The sequence below is a fragment of the Silurus meridionalis genome, chromosome 6 (genome assembly GCF_014805685.1).
Source record: "Silurus meridionalis isolate SWU-2019-XX chromosome 6, ASM1480568v1, whole genome shotgun sequence".
NCBI lineage: Eukaryota > Metazoa > Chordata > Actinopteri > Siluriformes > Siluridae > Silurus > Silurus meridionalis.
This window is the reverse complement of record NC_060889.1, coordinates 33134264-33155553: the sequence shown is the minus strand read 5'-3', so window position 1 is coordinate 33155553 and position 21290 is coordinate 33134264. Positions and strand designations below refer to the sequence as shown.

The following is a 21290-nucleotide window of genomic DNA, read 5'->3' as shown; positions in this document are numbered from 1 at the left end:
CTGCTGTCACACTGTCCTCATTCATGTCCTGCACCACCCTCACATACTTCTCTGACACACCAGACTTCCTCATACAATACCACAACTCCTCTCTCCACCCTGTCGTACGCTTTCTCTAAATCCACAAACACACAATGCAGCTCCTTCTGTCCTTCTCTATACTTCTCCATCAACATTCTCAAAGCAAATAATGCATCTGTGCTGCTCTTCCTCGGCATGAAACCATACTGCTGCTCACAGATGGTCACCTCTTCTCTCAGCCTGGCTTCCACTACTCTTTCCCATAACTTCATGGTGTGACTGATCAACTTAATTCCCCTGTAGTTACTGCAGGTCTGCACATCTCCCTTATGCTTAAAGATCTGTACCAGCACACTTCTTCTCCATTCCTCAGGCATCTTCTCACCTTCCAAAATCCTGTTGAACAATCTGGTTTAAAACTCCACTGCATCTCTCCTAAACATCTCCATGCTTCTACCGGTATGTCATCTGGTCCAACCGACTTTCCACTCTTCATCCTCTTAATCGCTGCTCTCACTTCCTCCTTACTAATCCTATCCACTTCCTGCTTTACTAACTCCAACCTTCTCTCTCTCTGATTTTCCTCATTCATCAGTTGCTCAAAATCCTCCCTCCATCTTCTCAACACACTCTCCTCACTAGTCAACACATTTCCATCTCCATCCTTTACTGCTCTAACTTGCAGCACATCCTTCCCAGCTCGGTTCCTCTGCCTGGCCAATCGCTACAAATCCTTTTCTCCTTCCTCAGTGTCCAACTTCTCCTACAGCTCCTCATATGCCTTTTCCTTGGCTTTCACCACATCCCTCTTTACCTGCTGCTGCATCTCCTTGTACTCCTGCCTACTTTTCTCATCACTCTGTCGATCCCACTTCTGTTTCTCCAACCTCTTTCTCCTTATGCTCTCCTGCACTTCCTCATTCCACCACCACGTCTCTTTGTCTTCCTTTCTTTTTTCAGATGTCACACCAAGTACTTTTCTATCTGTCTCCCTCATCACTCCTGCAGTAGTTCCACAATCATCCAGCACCTCTTCACCACCACCAAGCTCCTGTCTGACCTCTTTCCTGAACCTCACACTACAGTCTTCCTCCTTCAGTTTCCACCATCTTATTCTTCTTTCAGTCCTCACTCTCCTCCTTTTCTTCTTCACCTTCCTTTCTCTCCTTAAAACCATACCTACCAATCACCTCCTCATCACCTCTGTTCCCTTCACCTACATGCCCATTAAAGTCTGCCCCAATCACCAATCGTTCTTTTCTAGGTACACCATCTACCACTTCATCTAACTCACTCCAGAATTTTTTCCTTCTCCTCCATCTCACAGCCGACTTGTGGAGCATAGGCACTGATGACATTTATCATCACCCCTTCAACTTCCAGCTTCACGATCATCACCCTATCAGAAACTCTCTTCACCTCCACTACACTCTTACTGTTCTCTTCCTTCAGAATCACCCCTACACCATTTCTCTTTCCATCTACACCATGATAGAACAGTTTAAACACCTCCAATGTTTCTGCTCTTACTCCCTTTACACTTGGTCTCCTGAACACACAACATCTCTACCTTTCTCCTCTCCATCATATCAGCTATCTCTCTCCCTTTACCAGTCATAGTGCCAACATTTAAAGTACCAACCCGAACCTCCACTCTCCTCCACTGCTCCTTTCCCTGCTGTCTCTGTAGACGTCTTCCTCCTCTCCTTCTCCTCCTTCAGCCAACAGCAGCACAATTTACACCGGTACCCTGTTGTTAATGATACCTGTGGTGGTTGTTGGTAACCCGGGCCTCGACCGATCCGCTATGAAATTCTGATTTGTGATCTGTATATTTGATGTTTTACTCTGGATGTCCTTCATAACACAGACCTCCATATTTATCCAAGCTCGAGACCCACACTGAGAGTCACCTGACCTGTGTAACACTGATGACTGGTTAAATGATTAACAAAATAAATAACAATTAAATTTGGCAGTGGCGATCAGGTGTGATTCTCATTATGACCATTTGATGGCAGCAGTGTCCTAAATACAGTTAACAGGCTGAAGCGCTGGAAGAGAGCAGGATCATCCGTATACCACTTCCATTCATCAACCAGAACAACAATACAAAAAAAATTAAAAGGCAAAAACAATCCAAATGTAAGGAATAAACGAAAGAGAAACTGACCATAGAGATAATGGTGCGCGCGCTGTATGAATAATCGACCTAATATTATATATAAAAACATTCTAAAAAGTAGAGCAGCGCTTTTCTATCCGACCAGCAGGAGGCGCCACTTCGCTCTACACCTCACTAATGTACTGGTGAAGAAGAAATCAAGCCGCACTGTGTACCAAATTTCACACACACACACACACACACATTGATTTACTCTGGTGTTATTTTGCTGTGAATGATTTATATATTTTTTGCTAGATTTTATATAAAATGAGGGACTTGTGATGTTCACATCATCCATTATAATTATATATTATATCATGATTTATATATATTTTTTATCCTGCTGAAACTCCATAGTTCTGTTAAACACAAATCATCTGACTCGGCATTGAGTAAAAGACAGGAGATGGAGCTGGAGGTAGCAGAGCTGAAGATGTTGAGATGTTCGTTGGGAGTGACGACGATGGACAGGATTAGAAATGAGTTTATTAGGGGGACAGTGCATGTAGGACGTTTTGGAGACAAGGTGAGGGAGGTGGGATTAAGATGGTTTGGACATGTGCAGAGGAGGGACATGGGGTATATCAGTAGGAGAATGCTGAGGATGGAGCCACCAGGAAGGAGGAAAAGAGGAAGAACAAGGAGGAGTTTTATGGATGTGGTGAGGGAAGACATGCAGGTAGTTGGTGTGAAAGAGGCAGATGTAGAGGAGAGGAGGGTATGGAGACGGATGATCCACTGTGAAGACCCCTAATGGGAGAAGCCAAAAAAAGAAGAAGAAGATGTATGAATAATCTCTACAATGATTATAATTTCTATGGAGGTACAGATACACACATGTACAGTGTTAAAGGAATGTGTGTTACAGTGTGTTACTGCAATCCAAACATCAACAAGAACATCAATCTGAACATGAAGCCAAACACAGAGCCAAACAGTGAACCGAACACTGATCGGATGCTCCTCAGGCTCAGACTCAGGAACATCCTCTGAGCCTCCAGAAATCTTGTTCCATGAGTTCCATGCAAACACTCATTTGATCATTTGTTTCCTCCTGATGCAGATGAACTCCACCCTGACTCCAACTGATTTGTAGAAGAAGCTCTAACTGGAGCACAACATTACTGATCTTCTTTCCACAAACCCCCTGACAGACAAACTAAATTAACTCATGTTCATGTTCATGCTCATGTTCCCTGAAGGAAGAGAGACCCTAACACTGCTTGCTGTATGGGCATAGCTTTAACAAGCAGAACTCTCTGCAGAAACACCAGATCATCCACTCAAAGAGAGACCGTACTATTGTTCCCAGTGTGGGCGGAGCTTCACTCAACACTGTATGCTCCAGCACCACCAGCAGGTCCACACCGGAGAGACACTGCCTTATTGTCTCACAGCATGTGCCTCACAGCATGTGGGAAGAGCTTCAGCGAGTGAGATGATATTCAGTGCCACCAGCGCATCCACGCCGGGGACAAGCCGTACATCCGCTCTCACTGCGGGAGGAGTTTCACTTTAGCAGAGCGCCCTCTGCCAGCACCAGTGCGTTCACACCGGGGAGAGACTGCAGCAGTGCTCCCAGTGTGGGCGGAGCTTCAACAAGAGGGGCATTTTTAGAGACACGCCTGCATCCACACATGGGAGAAACCCTACTACTGCTTGTTGTGTGGGCGGAGCTTCATTTACTGTCTTCCACCAGCACCAGAGGATCCACATAGGCGAAAAACTGTACCAGTGCTCTGAGAGTGGGTGGAGCTTCACTCAGCAAAGCACTCTACAGCAACACTCACTTATATTGAAGGTAGTAGGTAGTCCCCACAAGTAGGTAACCCCCTTAAAGTCAGTAACTCTTAGTGTTATTTAGAAAGTCCTATTTATACTCTTTCTTACTTTAAAAAACCACATTGATCTCAAACTGGGAGATTAGTCATGTGCCTCAAACCCATCTCTGTAGTCATCTCTTACAGACACAGACTTTCCTATCCACAAAACAGATGTCACATCGCCAGTAACCTCATCTACCCTTCCCTGTTGTCTCAATCTCAAACAGTGGTGGTAGGTGGGCTCTGGAACTGCCAGTCTGCTGTAAGGAAAGCTGACTTTATCACAGGCTTGGCTTCCCACTACACCTTTGACTTTCTGGCACTTACTGAGACCTGGATATCCCCACAGAACACTGCTACACCAGCTGCTCTGTCTTCTGCCTATGCTTTCTCTCACTCACCAAGAGAAACTGGTAGAGGTGGTGGTACAGGTCTACTTTTATCACGGAGATGGTGTTTCACACCTCTCCCTTTGTCTCATTTAACCATGTCTTCTTTTGAATTTCATGCAGTTTCAGTTACCTCTCCAATCAACCTTTTTATCATTGTCATCTACCACCCTCCTGGTCCCCTTGGGGACTTCCTAGAAGAGATGGACACGCTCCTCAGTACTTTCCTCTGATGGCACCCTCTGACAGTTCTTGGTGACTTCAACCTCCCATCCGACAAACTTCAGTCATCTTGCCTCTTGCCTTTTCTGAATACCTTCTCCTTGAGAACATTTATACATTTAACAGCTGCCCTCCAACACACAAGGGAGGAAATGTCCTGGACCTGGTTTTCACCGTCCTACTCCAGCTACAGACATGACTGCCACTCCACTTCCAATCTCTGATCATCACCTGGTTTCCTTTTAATCACTCTTCCTATTCAACCTAAAAATAATTTACATGTCTCTCTTATCCGTCCTAACCTTCACTCTATCTCTCCCTCCTCTGTAACTTCCTGTACTCTTTCATCTCTTCCTGACCCCGTCTCCTTTTCCTCTCTACCCTTAGACGTTGCTACGGACTCCTTCCTCTCATCTCTTTCCTCAACCATGGACCTCCTTTGTCCCTTGACTACAAGACCCAAGAAGACTTCTTGTCCCACACCGTGGCTGTCAGAAGTTTTGCGCAGTAATCGACGAGAACTCCGATCTGCAGAGAGGAAGTGGAAAAAATCACAACTTGATGTAGACCTCTCATCCTACCATGCACTCCTGACCAAATTTTCTTTGGAGGTGACTTCTGCGAAAACTGCCTTCTACAAGGAAAAGCTTGGGGCCTCTGCACAAGATCCTCGTAAGCTTCACAACATCTTCTGTTCTCTATTAAACCCCCCTGCTGCACCTGCTCCATCCTCCCTGACTGCTTATGACTTTGCCTCCTTCTATGATGAGAAGATTAGGAAAATCTGCCAGACCTTCACTTCCTCTCCAACAATGACTACACAACACAGCCAACAATCCACTACGTCTCTGTCAAGCTTCTCAACCTTAACAGAAGATGAGATACTGCAAGTCATCCGATCCTGCAATCCCACCACCTGTCCTCTGGATCCAATCCCTTCAACTACGCTCCAGACCATCACGCAAGATCTCCTGCCCTTCATCTCCACAATCATCAATGGGTCATTAACATCTGGCTATGTACCAACTACCTTCAAGCAAGCAAGGGTCATTCCTATCTTGAAGAAAGCTGCTCTGGATCCATCAGACATCAACAACTACAGACCGGTATCACTCCTTTCCTTTCTTTCTAAATCTCTGAACGCACTGTTTTAACCAACTGTCTGTCTGTCTCTCACAGAGCAACCTCAATGATCCTAACCAGTCTGGGTTCAAAGCGGCACATTCCACAGAGACGGCCCTTTTGGCTGTTTCTGAGAAACTACATGCTGCCCGGTCAGCCAAGCTGTTATCTGTACTTATCTTTCTGGACCTTTCAGCAGCATTTGACACAGTCAACCACAAGACACTTTTGTCAACCCTCAAGAGCCTTGGTATCTGTGGAACAGCATGGGAATGGTTTGCTTCCTACCTGGAAGGTTGCTCATACCAGGTAACATGGAGGGGATCCACATCTGCCCCATGCAGACTCACCACCGGTGTCCCACAAGGCTCTGTACTTGGTCCCCTCCTTTTCTCCTCTATACCCACTCCATTGGTGAAGTCATATCCTCACATGGGTTTTCTTATCACTGCTATGCAGATGACACTCAACTCATCTTTTCTTTCCCTCCATCAGATACCACAGCTTCCGCTCCGATCTCAGCATGCTTGTCAGACATATCTTTATGGATGAGTGCTCACCAACTTAAACTCAACCCCAGCAAAACAGAACTGCTGGTCATCCCAGGTGATTCATCCCCAGGTCAAGATCTACAAATAACACTTCATGACTCTCTGCTCTCCCCTTCAGCCACTGCTCGTAACCTTGGGGTAACTATGGACAATTTTCCCACATGTCGCTAATGTTGCTCGTTCTTGTTGATTTCTTCTCTATAACATCCGAAGGATTCAACCATTTCTGTCCATACAGGCTGCCCAGGTGCTTGTTCAGTCTCTTGTCATTTCAAGACTTGACTACTGCAACTCTCTGCTGGCAGGTCTCCCCCTGAACGCTATTAGCCACTGAAAATGATCCAAAATGCAGCTGCACGACTTGTGTTCAATCAGCCCAAGTTTTCCCATACCACCCCACTGCTGCGCTCCCTTCACTGGCTTCCAGTAGCTGCACGTATCAGATTCAAAACACTGATGCTTGCCTACAAGGCCAAAAATGGACCAGCACGATCTTACCTCAGTGACCTCATCACATCTCGCACTGCACCACGCTGTCTGAGATCCTCCAGCACTGCTCGATTGGTACCACCTTCTCTCAGAATGAGAGGTAAGTACAATTCAAGGCTCTTCTCTGTTCTGGCACCGAGGTGGTGGAATGAACTTCCACCAGATGTCCGTACAGCAGAGTCCCTGATTATCTTTAAGCGACGACTAAAGACCTACCTCTTCCTGAAATACCTACATTAGCACTTTCCAAGTTTGTAGAATTCGAGTTATATTTATATTGAGTTTGTAATCTTGCTTACCAGTGTAGATTTATTCATTACTAGAGATTTAAAGCACTTTTGTACGTCGCTCTGGATAAGGCCGTCTGCTAAATGCCTCAAATGTAAATGTAAATGTAAACACCTACACCTGAACACTGGAGAGAGAAACCCTACCACTGCTGTGAGTGTGGGCGGAGCTTTACCCACTCCATTAAACTCCAACACCATCACTGTGTTTACCATCAGACGTGCATTTAGGAGGAACACCTCACTGATTACAGCTAATTACACCAATGTCACCAGCACTTGTGTGTGCTTTAGTGTTTAAATTGATGAGAGGGGAGAATCAGACACAGTAGGTGTGTTGAGTGAAACATGGCTTCGGAGATTGAACCATACGTGAGTCTGATCTCGCTGTGTTTTGATGGAGAGAACCAGCCAACGAAACACTGATGTGTGTGTTCCTCAGGTCACATTGGTTTATCCTCACCATTTGTTGTTTTTTTTCTTATCCTTGTGTATATTTATACATGTATCTACACCAATCAGGAATAACATTATGACCATCTGCCTAATATTGTGTTGGTCTCTTTTGCTGCTGTCGTGACCCATCGATCATCTACAGCATGAACTTCCTCAGCAGTTCTCGTCTGTTGGATCGTCCCACACGGACCAGCCTTCGCTCCACACGTGCATCAGCGATCCTCGTCCCCCACGACCCTGTCGCCGCTTCATCACTGTTCCTTCCTTTAGCACTTTTGATAGATTCTGACCACTGCAGACCAGGAACATCTCACAAGACAGTACATATAGTACAGAAGTCCAGCTTTCCCTTGTGCACACAATAAACCTCCTGATTTCTCGCCTCCATCTCTTTTAGTCTCCCATATTCTCAGTAGTGCTCAGTGTTAAAGCTGTTCATGTAGCAGTAGCACAGAGAGAGAATAGAGAGAGTATAGAGAAAAAGAGAGAGAGAATAGAGAGTATGTATAAAAGAGAGAATAGAGAGTATGTATAGTGTGTATATATATATATAGAGAGAGAGAGAGAATATAGAGTGTAGAGAGTATGTATAGAGTGTAGATATATATATATAGAGAGAGAGAGAATAGAGAGAGTATAGAGTATAGAGAGTATGTATAGAGTGTGTGTATATATATATATATAGAGAGAGAGAGAGAGAGAGAGAGAGAGAGAGAGAGAGAATATAGAGTGTAGAGAGTCTGTAGAGTGTTTATATATATATAGAGAGAGAGAGACAGAGAGAGAGAGAGAGAGAGAGAGAGAGAGAGAGAGAATAGAGAGAGAGAGAGAGAGAGAGAGAATAGAGAGAGAATAGAGAGAGAGAGAGAATAGAGAGAGAGGAGAATAGAGAGAGAGAGAATATAGAGTGTAGAGAGTCTGTATAGAGTGTATATATATATAGAGAGAGAGAGAGAAAGAGAGAGAGAGAATAGAGAGAGAGAGAGAATAGAGAGAGAGAGAATAGAGAGAGAGAGAGAATATAGAGTGTAGAGTCTGTATAGAGTGTGTATATATATATATATATAGAGAGAGAGAGAGAGAATAGAGAGAGAGAGAGAGAGAATATAGAGTGTAGAGAGTCTGTATAGAGTGTATATATATATAGAGAGAGAGAGAGAGAGAGAGAGAATAGAGAGAGAGAGAGAGAGAATAGAGAGAGAGAGAGAGAGAGAGAATAGAGAGAGAGAGAGAGTATAGAGAAAGAGAGAGAGAGAGAGAGAGAGAGAGAGAATATAGAGTGTAGAGTCTGTATAGAGTGTATATATATATATATAGAGAGAGAGAGAGAGAGAGAGAGAGAGAGAGTATATACGTCTCTCTGCTCTCAGAGGAACATGAGGGAATCAGTGGACATCTGTAATAAGACTGTAGGATCTTCATGTTCTGTATCTGATGTACGTGTAGAAACACAGCACTGATACAACCAGCAGAAAAGAAATAAACAAGTGCCAGAAGATCAGTAATAATGTACAAATCTTTATTCATGGAATCTCCACTGAACTTCAGACAGAACACGTTTATCTTCTACCGCTAAACATTCTCACAACTTCTCACTGCTCTACACGTCTTTACATTTCCTACACTTCCTGTAAAACATCTACACATCTACACCTGTATGAAAAAGTTTGTGCACTCCTGTCCCAACTACATGTTTTTTTTCCAGAGTTCTTCAGCACATTATTTCACCAAGTTGATGAAGATGGTGATGATGGTGGTGGTGTTTCTCCTGTAAATAATAAAGCAGTGATTTTATATAAATAAATAAAAGGTTTAGGGGGAAACGAACACGTTTGAGTCAGTATTCAGGAGCTCACACGCTTATACAGTCAGCATGGAGTCCACCGAGAACACGCCTAGTCTGGAGATATTCATGGGCCATTTCTCATGTTTTAGATCCACAGAAGGTATCTACACAGATGTTCAGGTCAGGGTACTGTAAAAGGAACATTCCAGGAGCTTCAGTTCGGATTTCTTTAAGTATTTAATGCTTTATTTTGAGTAAACATTTGGTTCCAGAATGTACATATATTCACTAAAATCCATTCTGCATCCACATGTGCAGGTTTCTGCAGCAGATCCATCACCAGGTTTAACAGCTGGAGGGATGATGGGTTCCTCAACTGCTGCCTTCAGACCTTCAATGATTGTACACAAAGAGCTGAGTTTCACTCGAGTTCCCAGATACCTCTAAATGTATATACCTCTTAAATTCCCTGTGGTCCTGGACTCAGATCTTCTCCCTCTCATGACAGACTTGCTAATTATCCTGAAAACCTCATACTCTACACCTCAGCATGAACATGCCACAGGTTCTCCTCGATTAGAGAGTAATTACACACTCTGTGCCCTGAGTGGAGTTTCACTGCAGCTTACAGGAGGAACACAGACTCTGAGTAAAACCACAGGAGGGTGAGATGAAACGGTGCAGTGAGGTTTTGATGGGTTCCTCTGAGTTCTCTATCAGCTGATCATATCTAAAACATACTGTAGAACAAATCTGAGTTTGTGCCCAAACCCCCTGGAAGCTTCTCCACACTGTTACACCATAAATATCTGATCTTTGGTGGATTTTTGACAGTACTGTTACATTAATTCATGTCCATCTCAGCCGTGAGTGTTTCAGTCTCCATGTTCTCCACTTTGCTTTAGTGTCCTGACACCACGACCTTCACATGATCTCTACACGCGTTATAATGTTCCTCTACATGTGTGTGCAGACACACTGAAGACCTGGTGCAGGATGTGTGTTATGTTGTATCAGTTAGCTGCTAGCACTGTTAGAGGTAAAGGATATGATGGACGTTCTCGTTACACACTGTTTCACCCGAAGGTTACAGAAGGGAATGATTTATAATGAATGGACATTTGGTGAGCATAAGTTCCGGTTCCTCTCAAGGTTTCTTCCTCATATTATCTCAGGGAGTTTTTTCCACACCACCCTGACTGTAGATCCTGACATTTTCTAGAGCTACTGTATGTGACTTTGTCTATTGCTGAAAAGAATCATCTAATAAAAGTGAGAAGTTTCTCAGACTGTGTGCTGAACATCTCGTGCTGATTGGTCCTCTCGACTCTGGTGCAGTAGCCAAATGATCCACCATCTCTAGGGGATTACCTGCTTCAGGCTCACACAGAAAGCTAGGTCACTGTTGCAGGTGTTTGAAGGGTCAGTAAAAGTCCACTTTCTGCAGCAGCAGAATCCTTCCATCTTCATCCCGAGAGTGTTCATGGCTCAAATGAGGTCCAGCTTTGCTAGGTGGCGCTAGTCAGGAACATAGCAGGACATTTTTTTATGCTCCAAGCGTGTAAAATAAACGTGAGGTTCACCTTCATGGCTGTGAGACGTATAATGAGACAGGGTTGCTACACATGTATTGCCTGTGAGGGAGCTAAGAGTTGTGGGTTTTACTCTGTAGCGGTGTAGAAGATCTCCTCAGTGCTGGATTTGTTTTCAGTGTGAAGGCGCTGGTGGAGCTGGAGAGTGTTTTTGCGGTTGAAGCTCTTCCCACACAGCGAGCACTGGTAGGGTTTCTCCCCGGTGTGGATGTGCTGGTGACGGTGCAGAGTGCTTTGCTGAGCGAACGTCTGTCCGCAGTCTGAGCACTGGAAGGGTTTCTCTCCAGTGTGGATGCGGTGGTGCTGCTGCAGCGTGTTCATCCGACTGAAACTCTTCCCACACTCGGAGCAGATGTAGGGCTTCTCTCCAGTGTGGGTGCGCTGATGTCCCAGGAGAGTTTTCTTCTGGTGGAAGCTCTTCCCACACTCCGAGCAGTAAAAAAGGTTTTCTCCTGAGTGAAGTCGCTGGTGTTCCTTCAGAGTGCAGTTCTCACTGAAGCTCATCCCACACTCCATACAGTGATAGGGTTTCTCTCCGGTGTGAACGCGCAGGTGGCGCTGCACCGCGTTCTTCCGAGTGAAACACTTCCCACATTCCGAGCACTGATACGGCTTCTCTCCGGTGTGGATGCGCTGATGCGTCTGGAAGTTCTGCTGATGAGCGAAACTCTTTCCACACCATGCGCACTGATACGGTTTCTCTCCGGTGTGAAGGCGAAGGTGCTGCTGGAGGTTACTCTCCTGACTGAAGCTCTTCCCACATTCCGAGCACTGATACGGTTTCTCTCCAGTGTGAATCCTGAAGTGTTTCTGGAGGTCTCCCAGTCTCGCAAAGCTCTTCCCACACACAACGCATGGGTGGATTTTTTTCCAAATAAGTTTGGGCGAGGTTGTTGTGAGGACAGAAGCAGACTGACTGCTGCAACTGGCAGGAGACAAGTTCTCTGATTTGATTTCTTCAGGTATCTGCAGCCTTTCAAAAGCAGCAACATTTCTTGAAGAGCTTGTGGTGGACAGATCTAGAGGAGCATGAAATGATACGAACGAAGCAGGAGACGGCTGGTAGCAAAACGTCATTTCTTTCTGGATCTGGAAAAAAATAAAAAGTTAGAAATGGAATTTCAAATGATTTAAATAACCAGAAAACACTGAATAGAACATCTGCGGTGTTCAGAGCTAATCGACTGCTACAGTGAGCCTGCATACAAGCTGTCCTCTTACGCTAACAATTAGGTTCTGTGATCAGCAGTTAAAGTGTTCACTACTGGGCCCCTAAATGAGGCCCCGACCCCTCACCTGCTCAGGTGTATGAATACGATATTTGTTGCTCTGGATAAAAGGACGTTCTAAATGCAGATAATGTACATGGAAAACATGCCTGAGGAACTGTGACCTCATTTTCTTACAATAATAATAATAATAATAATGATATAAAACATTCCAGCTTTATAACCTCTTTTCTCTGTAAAGCTGCTCCTCAAGATTTTATACAAATAAACTACATTGAATTTAATAGAAGATGGAGAGATGAGTTTTGCGGTGGTAGAGGATGGAAGCATGAGTGGTGGAGCGATACAGGATGTAGAGATGAGTGGAAGAGTGGTAGAAGGAGGAGGGATTTATAGTGGAGTGGTATAGAATGAAGGGATGATTGTTATAGTGGTAGAGGATGGAGGAATGACTAGTATAGTGGTAAAAGATGGAGGGATGAGTGGTAGCAAATGAATTGATGAGTGGTAGAGGATGGAGGGATGAGTGGTATAGTGTTAAAGGATGGAGGGATGAGTGGTATAGTGTTAAAGGATGGAGGGATAAGTGGTAGCGGATGAAGAGATAAAAGGTAGAAAATGGAGGGATGAGTGGTTGAGGATGGAGGAGGAGTTGAGGAGGAGCTGAGGAAGGGACTGAGGCGGGGCTGAGGAGGAGCTGAGGAGGAGCTGAGGAGGGGCTGAGTAGGGGATGAGGAGGGATGAGGAGGAGCTGAGGAGCTGAGGAGCTGAGGAGGGGCTGAGGAGGGACTGAGGCGGCTGAGGCAGAGCTGAGGCAGAGCTGAGGAGGAGCTGAGGCGGGGCTGAGGAGGAGCTAAGGTGGGGCTGAGGAGGGGCTGAGGAGGGACTGAGGCGGAGCTGAGGAGGAGCTGAGGTGGGGCTGAGGAGAAGCTGAGAAGGGGCTGAGGAGGGGCTGAGGAGGGACTGAGGCGGAGCTGAGGAGGAGCTGAGGCGGGGCTGAGGAGGAGCTGCGGCAGGGCTGAGGAAAAGAGGAGGCGGGGCTGAGGAGGGACTGAGGCGGAGCTGAGGCGGGGCTGAGGAGAAGCTAAGGCGGGCTGAGGAGGAGCTGAGGCGGGATGAGGAGGAGCTGAGGAGGAGCTGAGAAGGAGCTAAGGAGGGGACTGAGGCGGAGCTGAGGCGGAGCTGAGGAGGAGCTGAGGCGGGGCTGAGGAGGAGCTGAGGCGGGGCTGAGGAGGAGCTGAGGTGGGGCTGAGGAGGAGCTGAGGAGGGGCTGAGGAGAGGCTGAGGCGGGGTTGAGGAGGAGCTAAGGAGGGGCTGAGGAGGAGCTGAGAAGGGGTGAAAGTATTTACACCCCAGAGTGAAACACTGACACTTTACGGAGTTACTTAATGAGTATTTTAAACAGTGTGGGGAACAATCTTTTACTGTAGTGTACAAAAGTGTACGTAGGGAAACATTTACACTAATCAGGGTTCATTTACTGCTGAACTGTTACACTGAAAATGTAAACGCGTGTATCAGTTGATTCTCAGTTCTGAGTGAAATTCAATTTAACACTTAGAATTGAACTCTTAAAATGTCAGGATGAAGAGACGTCATGTGACTAACAAGTTTATTATTATTATTATTATTATTATTGATGTTGTTGAGCTGCAGTCACTTACAGGAGATAAGTTCTCGGGTGTTTGTTCTTCCGATATCTGGATGGGTTCTGGAGAAGCTCCATCTCGGGATTTGTTTTTGGAGGAGAGGTCCAGAGGTCCATTAAACTGGAGACAGGAATCAGGAGATGGATTGTAATACAACATCATCTCTTTCTGAATCAGAGAAAATGTAAATTAAATGTCACGAACTTTATGAAAAAAGGCAACACACTATATTTCAGTACAGACGCTCGCCACCTTACGAGCGAGTTACAAGCGAGTTGCGAGCGAATTACAAGTGGGTAGCGAGCAGGTTATGAGCAAGCTGCGAGCGGGTTACGAGCGAGTTGTGAGCCAGTTACGAGCGGGTTGCGAGCTAATTACGAGTTGCGAATAGTTACGAGCGTTCGTAGCATGAGTTTGTTTGTAAGTCGTTCTGTGTTATTGACTACGCAAATCTCCTAAAGATGTAAAAGCTTTAAATACTATCAAATAAACAATAAAATACACTAAAGCAAATCTAAATAATTTTTATTCTGTATACAATATTTTGTATTAAGTAATAAAAATAATGAAAATTAATCAAATTAAAGAATTCATTAGCCCGAGTCCAGTGTTCATCATGTAGACTCGTCACGGTGGATGACCAGCTCGAGGCGGCTTTTCTCCTGTTAGAGATTTTTCAACTCCAAACAAATTTCACTTTGAGGACAAGTTTGTACCCTACACTGTAACCTAAAATCAAACCTCCATCATCTCCTTCATCTTCAGAATGATCAGCAGGTAGGGTCATATCTATGTAGTAATAATGCTGCTGAGAAGCAGACACGCTGGTTAAAGTTCTAATGGCCAAACACTGGACGTGATCACGGTCCACCTACAACCACACAACAAAAGCTTCTCCAGAATATGAGATGAAACCCAGTGTTGGAGTTTTGGATGAGAAATGAGCAGACACCCTGTAGAGATATAATGCAATAATGAACAGGTGATAAACTCCACTCAGGTCATCTTCAGGTGGCACAGAGGTCTAACAGTATGGACTGGTGTTTCATTTTACAACATCAATGTCCATCTGAGACAGCTGTACCCATATACCATTCCCTTCAGAAGTATTGGAACGGTCTTTATCTGTGTTTAGCTGCTCCGAGACAACGTTCATGTTAAAAGCGCAATACAAATAAACATGAAGTGAATTTATATTTGACTATTTACACATGAAACCCTTCCTGATGTTTACACCCAGACATGTTCCTCATCACACATTAAAAACACTGAACACCTGGTGTGAGTGGAACAGAAGGTGGGATTTATAGCTCAGTTGTTGAAGTGGATGTGATGGAAGCAGGAGAAATGGATGAGTGGAAGGATCTGAGTGATGAATCTGGTTTCAGAGCTTCAGTCTTCAGTGAAAGCTTCAGGCTGGATTTTGGGGAGTGGCTGTGGTGTTTGTGCTATGAGACCATCAGGAATTGATGTCAGGGAGGAGGCATGTGGTGAAGCCTGCATTCCACTTGATGTGGCAGGCTGAGTGTGTGTCTAAGCCCAGCTTTGTGCACAGGTCATTGTCATGCTGGAACATGTTTGTGCTCAGTTCTTTTGTTCCAGTCACATGCTAAACAATTACACAATTCCATGCCTCCAGCTTTGTGTTCTCTGTCTGGTGGAAAGCTCAGTGATCACACACGTTACGCTGCGGAGATATCATGTGACCTTCCCTCATTATACTGCAGTACTATCAGTGGTAGCGTTGCAGGGCTCTGTCCTGTGATCGCTCCTGCACCAGCTTTTCCACTCGAATACAGAACATGGCTGTGGGGATCAGTGATCGCTCGAGTGACGTCAGGAGAGAAGGTCTGGAGTGCTCTCTGCATTCCAATTCAATCCCAGAGGTGTATAATGGGGTTGTGGAGGTCAGAGCTCTGTGAAGGACACACAATCTCCTCCACTCCAACCTTCACACACCATGCCTTTATTAAGCTCTCTTTGTGCACAGAGGCACTGCTGGAACAGGTCTGGACCGGTTTGTTCCTGAGACGCAAAAAAAAAAAAAACCCTCTGACTGCTACAGCACACAGAGACCTTCTACACAAAAACGTGCGTTTCATTTCTGAGGAGCTTTTATGCACCATGAGAAGTATAGATAACATAATTACAGCACTTATTCATTACTTCACTCTGCATGGATCTGATTATAAGTATGTGCACTCCTGACCATAACTCCTACAATGATGTTTTCATAAACTCAGAAGCACACGGTTGTGTAGAACATGTCTGTACACTGAAACTGTACCTTTTCTCTAAAAACCACAAGCTCAGACCCTGAGATCCCCCACCAGTGTGTGTGTGTGTGTGTGTGTGTGTGTGTGTGTGTGTGAGATCTTTATGCTAACTGGATGGGCGTGGTGACTGTAGTGCAGGAATCTCAGCGTCTCTGGTGTAACTCTGTATTGTAACAGTGAAGAGAAGTGAAGGTAGATGAATTGTAATGCTGAGTGTGTGCCAGAGCTCCTCGCCTGACCTCTCTAAAGCTCCTCTGCCTGAATGAACACAATCCTCCCAGTCACGCTCCAGATTCTAGAGAAAAGCCTTTCTGAGAGAGTGGAGCTCATTATAACCGCAGAGGAGAAACACATCTGGAGGAGGAGCTTGAATATTTATTTGAATAAAGGGCACATACTTTTGGACATAAAGCACACACTCCTGTGTAGATGAATATCTGTTCTGACTGTGATATTCAGTAGCTTCTGTGTGTTCCTGTGTAACCCCCTCAGGTGCTCTGTGGACACACCCACCAGGACCTGGATGTGCTTGAACAGCATCTGACAGGGTTTCTGAAGGTTTCACCCAATCAGATGTAAGACTTTTGAAGAGCATTAACAATGAAATTTAACGCCTTTATCAAAAACACACGTATTTGTGGTTAGCGATTAGCGTCTGGCCTTCACCGAGCCCTGAATTCCTCCTGTCCTGCTGAGTATCTCCACACTCACACTTCCTAATGTAGGTGTTTACGTCTATGGTCCAGTCTGAGACTCGCTCCAGTCACAGGAAGCTGATCATCTCGTAATACCGAGTCGTGAATTATACACAACAAGCACACAAACAGAAACCAAAACACTCTAAAGAGCTGCAGGAGCAACATCAGAGGCAGCGTTACTACAAAAATGACTGTGGTGTTCATAAACACCAGAGGAGCAGGGGGATATCTAACCATCACCTATAGAGCTCACATTCCACACCCAGGAGCTGATGTGGATTCAGCTATTGTGCTACATGCCTCCTGTTCCACCTCCACTCTTCTGATTTTCCACTAGAATATGGAACACGGCTGTGGAATTCGTGATCCTTCAGCCCCGAAAGCATTACTGAGGTCGTCAGTGACGTCAGGAGAGAAGGTCTGGAGTGCTCTCTGCATTCCAATTCACTCCCTGAGGTGTATAATGGGGTTGTGGAGGTCAGAGCTCTGTGAAGGATACTCGATCTCCTCCACTCCAACCTTCACACACACCACGCTTTTATGAAGCTCTCTTTGTGCACAGAGGCACTGCTGGAACAGGTTTGGACCGGTTTGTTCCAGTGAAGAGAAAATGTTCCTGCTTCAGCACACAGAGAACTTCAACACAAAGCAACCGCAACAACCTGAGGAAGACTCACACTCCCTGTTCACTTTATTAGGAACACCTGGACCTTCATCAAGTTCTCTTAGCAGACCATGCACATGCAGGTCAGAAGCTTCAGTTCAACTTTACACCAAACATCAGAAAGACATGTTCAGTACCGTTTACAGAGTGGTGCATAAAACAAACAACATCCTGTGAGTGGAGGATCTGCAGCGTGATAGAGCTGATGATAGGAGAGCTCAGAGGAGAACACTCTGAAAGGAGGGATAGCACTCTCATGGTGAGCAGATAAGCATCTCAGCACGCACAACACATGGAACCTTAAGTTGGATGATCTATATGAGAAGACGATCACATCAGGTTCCTCTCTTGTCAGAACAAAAACTGGAATCTGACACTTGAAGGCTGTAAAATTCCAGGTTTCCAACTGGTTTCAAGGTGGAACCATGTCTGTCTTTACTGAGAAGACCTCCAAGGTTTAAATCAAAAAGTCCTGACTGCACGTATCACTGTGTTGTTTGAGAACACGCACACACACACACACACACACACACACACACACACACCAACCAAAAACCCAGTCAAAGAATAACGAGAACCACAAGAATGAGATAAAACTGATGTTCTGATCAGATCTCCAGGATATTCTTCAGCTTTACTTCTCAGATGCAGGAACAGAAGAACAGAATGAAACTTCACATCGATTCCCACCTCACTATAATCGCACCTCCTACTTTGTTACTTATCTTCTGGAAACTTCTGCCTATAAACTGAAGGTAGATGAACTGGAAGCTGATTGTGTTCCAGAGCTCCTCACCTGACCTCACTAAAGCTCCTCTAGCTGAATGAACACAATCTTCATGGTCACACTCCAGGATTCACAGCAGCTCAATGCATCCTGCACCATCACACCAGCAGCTGACCTCCACTCGTCTCGAATACTGACTTCACTCTTCATATTCACCATACCAAGGAAGATCTGTAGATACCTGACCATCAGCCAGAGCTTGGTGTCTACTGATGGATGTTTATTGTTTTCATCTACATCTCCCTTGATCTCATCTACATCTCCACTGATCTCTTCTACATCTCCACTCATTTCATCCACATCCCCACTGATCTCATCTACATCTCCACTGATCTCATCTACATCTCCACTCATATTATCTACATTCCACTGATCTCATCTACATCTCCACTGATCTCATCTACATCTTCACTGACATCATCTATATCTCCACTGATCTCATCTACATCTCCACTAATATCATCTAAATCGCCACTGATCTCATCGACTAATCAGTACTAAGAGGAACCAGCATGATGACGCTTCTGTACACACAGTGATCTCCATGAAGACATGGTTATTGGTGTGAAGGATGGAGTGGAAGAACTCGAGTGTCCTGCACAAACCCTGATCTCCTCAACCCTATTGAACACCTTTGGGATGAAAAGGAATGCAGATGCTGTGACTGATCTCCTCACCTGATCTCGCCAGCTCTCCAGCATCTAGTAGAAAACCTTCTCAGGAGAGTGGAGCAGTTTATTATAACAGTAAAGACGAGAATGAGATGTTCAACCTGCAAATACACTCTCAGACCAAAGGTTTGTGGACACCTGACCATAAGATTGCTATGTGCCTCTTTCTGAACATCTCATTCCACAATGAGCCTCCATGTGATGATATAATGTGCTCCACTCTTCTGGGAAGATGTTCCACTAGATTTTGTGGAGATTCCTCACTACAAGTGTGTTAGTAAAGTCAGGTACTGGTGTAGGAGAGAAGGTGAGAAGGTTCCTGGGGTGCAGTCAGCGTTCAAATTCATTCCGAAGAGCTTCAATAGGGTTTTATAGCAGGAGATCTTCAACATTTTTCAACCCATGCAAAGCAGATCTTTATGGAGCTGGCTTTGGGTTTTGTCATGCTGGATCAGGTTTTGGGTCTCCAAGTTCAAGTGAAGGAAAAACTTCATGCTCCTGAATCCAAAGATCCAAAGATCCGAGCAGTTTGTGGAAAGTCACGTGTCCCGATACTTTTGGTCATATTGTGTGTGTGTGTGTGTGTGTGTGTGTGTGTGTGTGTGATTACATATTATTATTATTATTATTATTATTATTAAAACAACAATATAAAATAATAATAAAACAACAACAACAACAATAATAATAATAATAATTAATAATAATAATAATAATAATAATAATAATAATAATAATAATAATAATAATAATAATAATATTTATTAATAATAATAATAATATACATGTTCATTACCGATGTGCATGATGTGCATTAATAAACACACCCAGCGCTCAGGAACTATTCGGGGCGCGCGCGTGTGTGTAGTAAATAAATAAAGTATAAACGTGTAGATGATGATGATGATGAGGAGGAGGAGGAGCATGCAGAGGAACTCACCTCAGCAGGATGAATGAAGCTTTTCAGATGAAGGAAAGGTTTCATCTCACCGGGTTTAGAACAGAACAATCCGCTACTACACACTCACACACTCACACACACACACTAACACATGCGCGTGTGTGTGTGTGTGTGTGTTGGACTTGGTCACCGCTACCACGTGACCAGTGACGCCAGACGCACGGAGCGTCATACGTCACCGAAACACCGGAAGAGGTTTCTCTGTTCCGCTTGGCTCGGATCGAATGGAGATGAAGATGATGAAGATGATGATCCTGCATGTTATTCAAAGCACCTGGTTTCAGATCCTGCAGCACTGATGGGAAATAATCTGCATCCATTTATGCACAAAGTTCAGGTGAAACTGTCTATTACCACAAATTATATCACACACACACACACACACACACACACTCACTCCTCCCTCCCATGTGGAATAGATATGTTCGCTATAGAAGTGAAGGATCTGCTTTTTCATGGAGCTGCTCAGTCCTGCTACATGTACACATCATTACAGCACATTCCTCCTGGAACAGTCATGTTCCTGAGATGTTCCTGACAGAATGCAGATGTTTCTGCAGCTCCATTCTCTTTATCTGTAGATGATTAATCAAGAAACCTGATTAAAAAGAACACTGATCATCTCTTCATCACGCCACCTGTTAGTGTCTGGAGTGATTTATTAGACAGCAAATGAACATTTTGTCCTCAAAGTTCGAATCAAGTAGCTTTTATTGTTATTTCTACCATATATACCTGATGCAGTACACAGTGACACGAGACAACGTTCCTCCAGAACCCTGGTGCTACACTAAACAACAACATAGAGCTACAACACAAAGCTACATAAAGTGTATCAAGTACAACCGAGTGCAAACAGTGCAGACAGACAGACAGACAGTGCAGATGACAGTACAGACAGACAGTGCAGATGACAGTACAGACAGACAGAGAGTGCAGATGACAGTACAGACAAACAGTGCAGACAGACAGTGCAGACAGACAGAGAGTGCAGATGACAGTACAGACAGACAGTACAGACGACAGTACAGACAGACAGTGCAGACAGTACAGTACAGATGACAGTACAGACAGTGCAGATGACAGACAGAGAGTGCAGATGACAGTACAGACAGACAGTGCAGACAGACAGACAGAGAGTGCAGATGACAGTACAGACAGACAGTACAGACGACAGTACAGACAGACAGTGCAGACAGTACAGTACAGACAGTACAGACAGACAGTGCAGACAGACAGTGCAGATGACAGTACAGACAGACAGTGCAGACAGACAGTGCAGATGACAGTACAGACAGACAGTGCAGATGACAGTACAGACAGACAGTGCAGAAGACAGTACAGACAGACAGTGCAGACAGTACAGTACAGACAGTATAGACAGACAGTACAGACAGACAGTGCAGACAGTACAGTACAGACAGTACAGACAGTGCAGATGACAGTACAG

General features: G+C 44.8%; 1 protein-coding gene across 2 annotated transcripts; it reads right to left on the bottom strand.

Annotated features, from left to right (window-relative positions):
• Positions 1-9025: 9025 nt before the first annotated feature.
• On the bottom strand, positions 9026-19987 carry LOC124387153 (zinc finger protein 501-like). 2 transcript variants are annotated; one of them, XM_046851309.1, is made up of 3 exons: positions 19820-19987; positions 13799-13951; positions 9026-11994 (listed from the first exon to the last, which is right to left on the bottom strand). In XM_046851309.1, exons 1-3 carry the CDS (start codon positions 19862-19864, stop codon positions 10975-10977), a joined length of 1218 nt encoding a protein of 405 aa, XP_046707265.1. In that variant the 5' UTR covers positions 19865-19987; the 3' UTR covers positions 9026-10974. The 2 variants fall into 2 exon arrangements, with proteins under 2 accessions (XP_046707265.1, XP_046707266.1); XM_046851310.1 differs by having other exon boundaries at positions 13799-13903.
• Positions 19988-21290: the final 1303 nt, after the last annotated feature.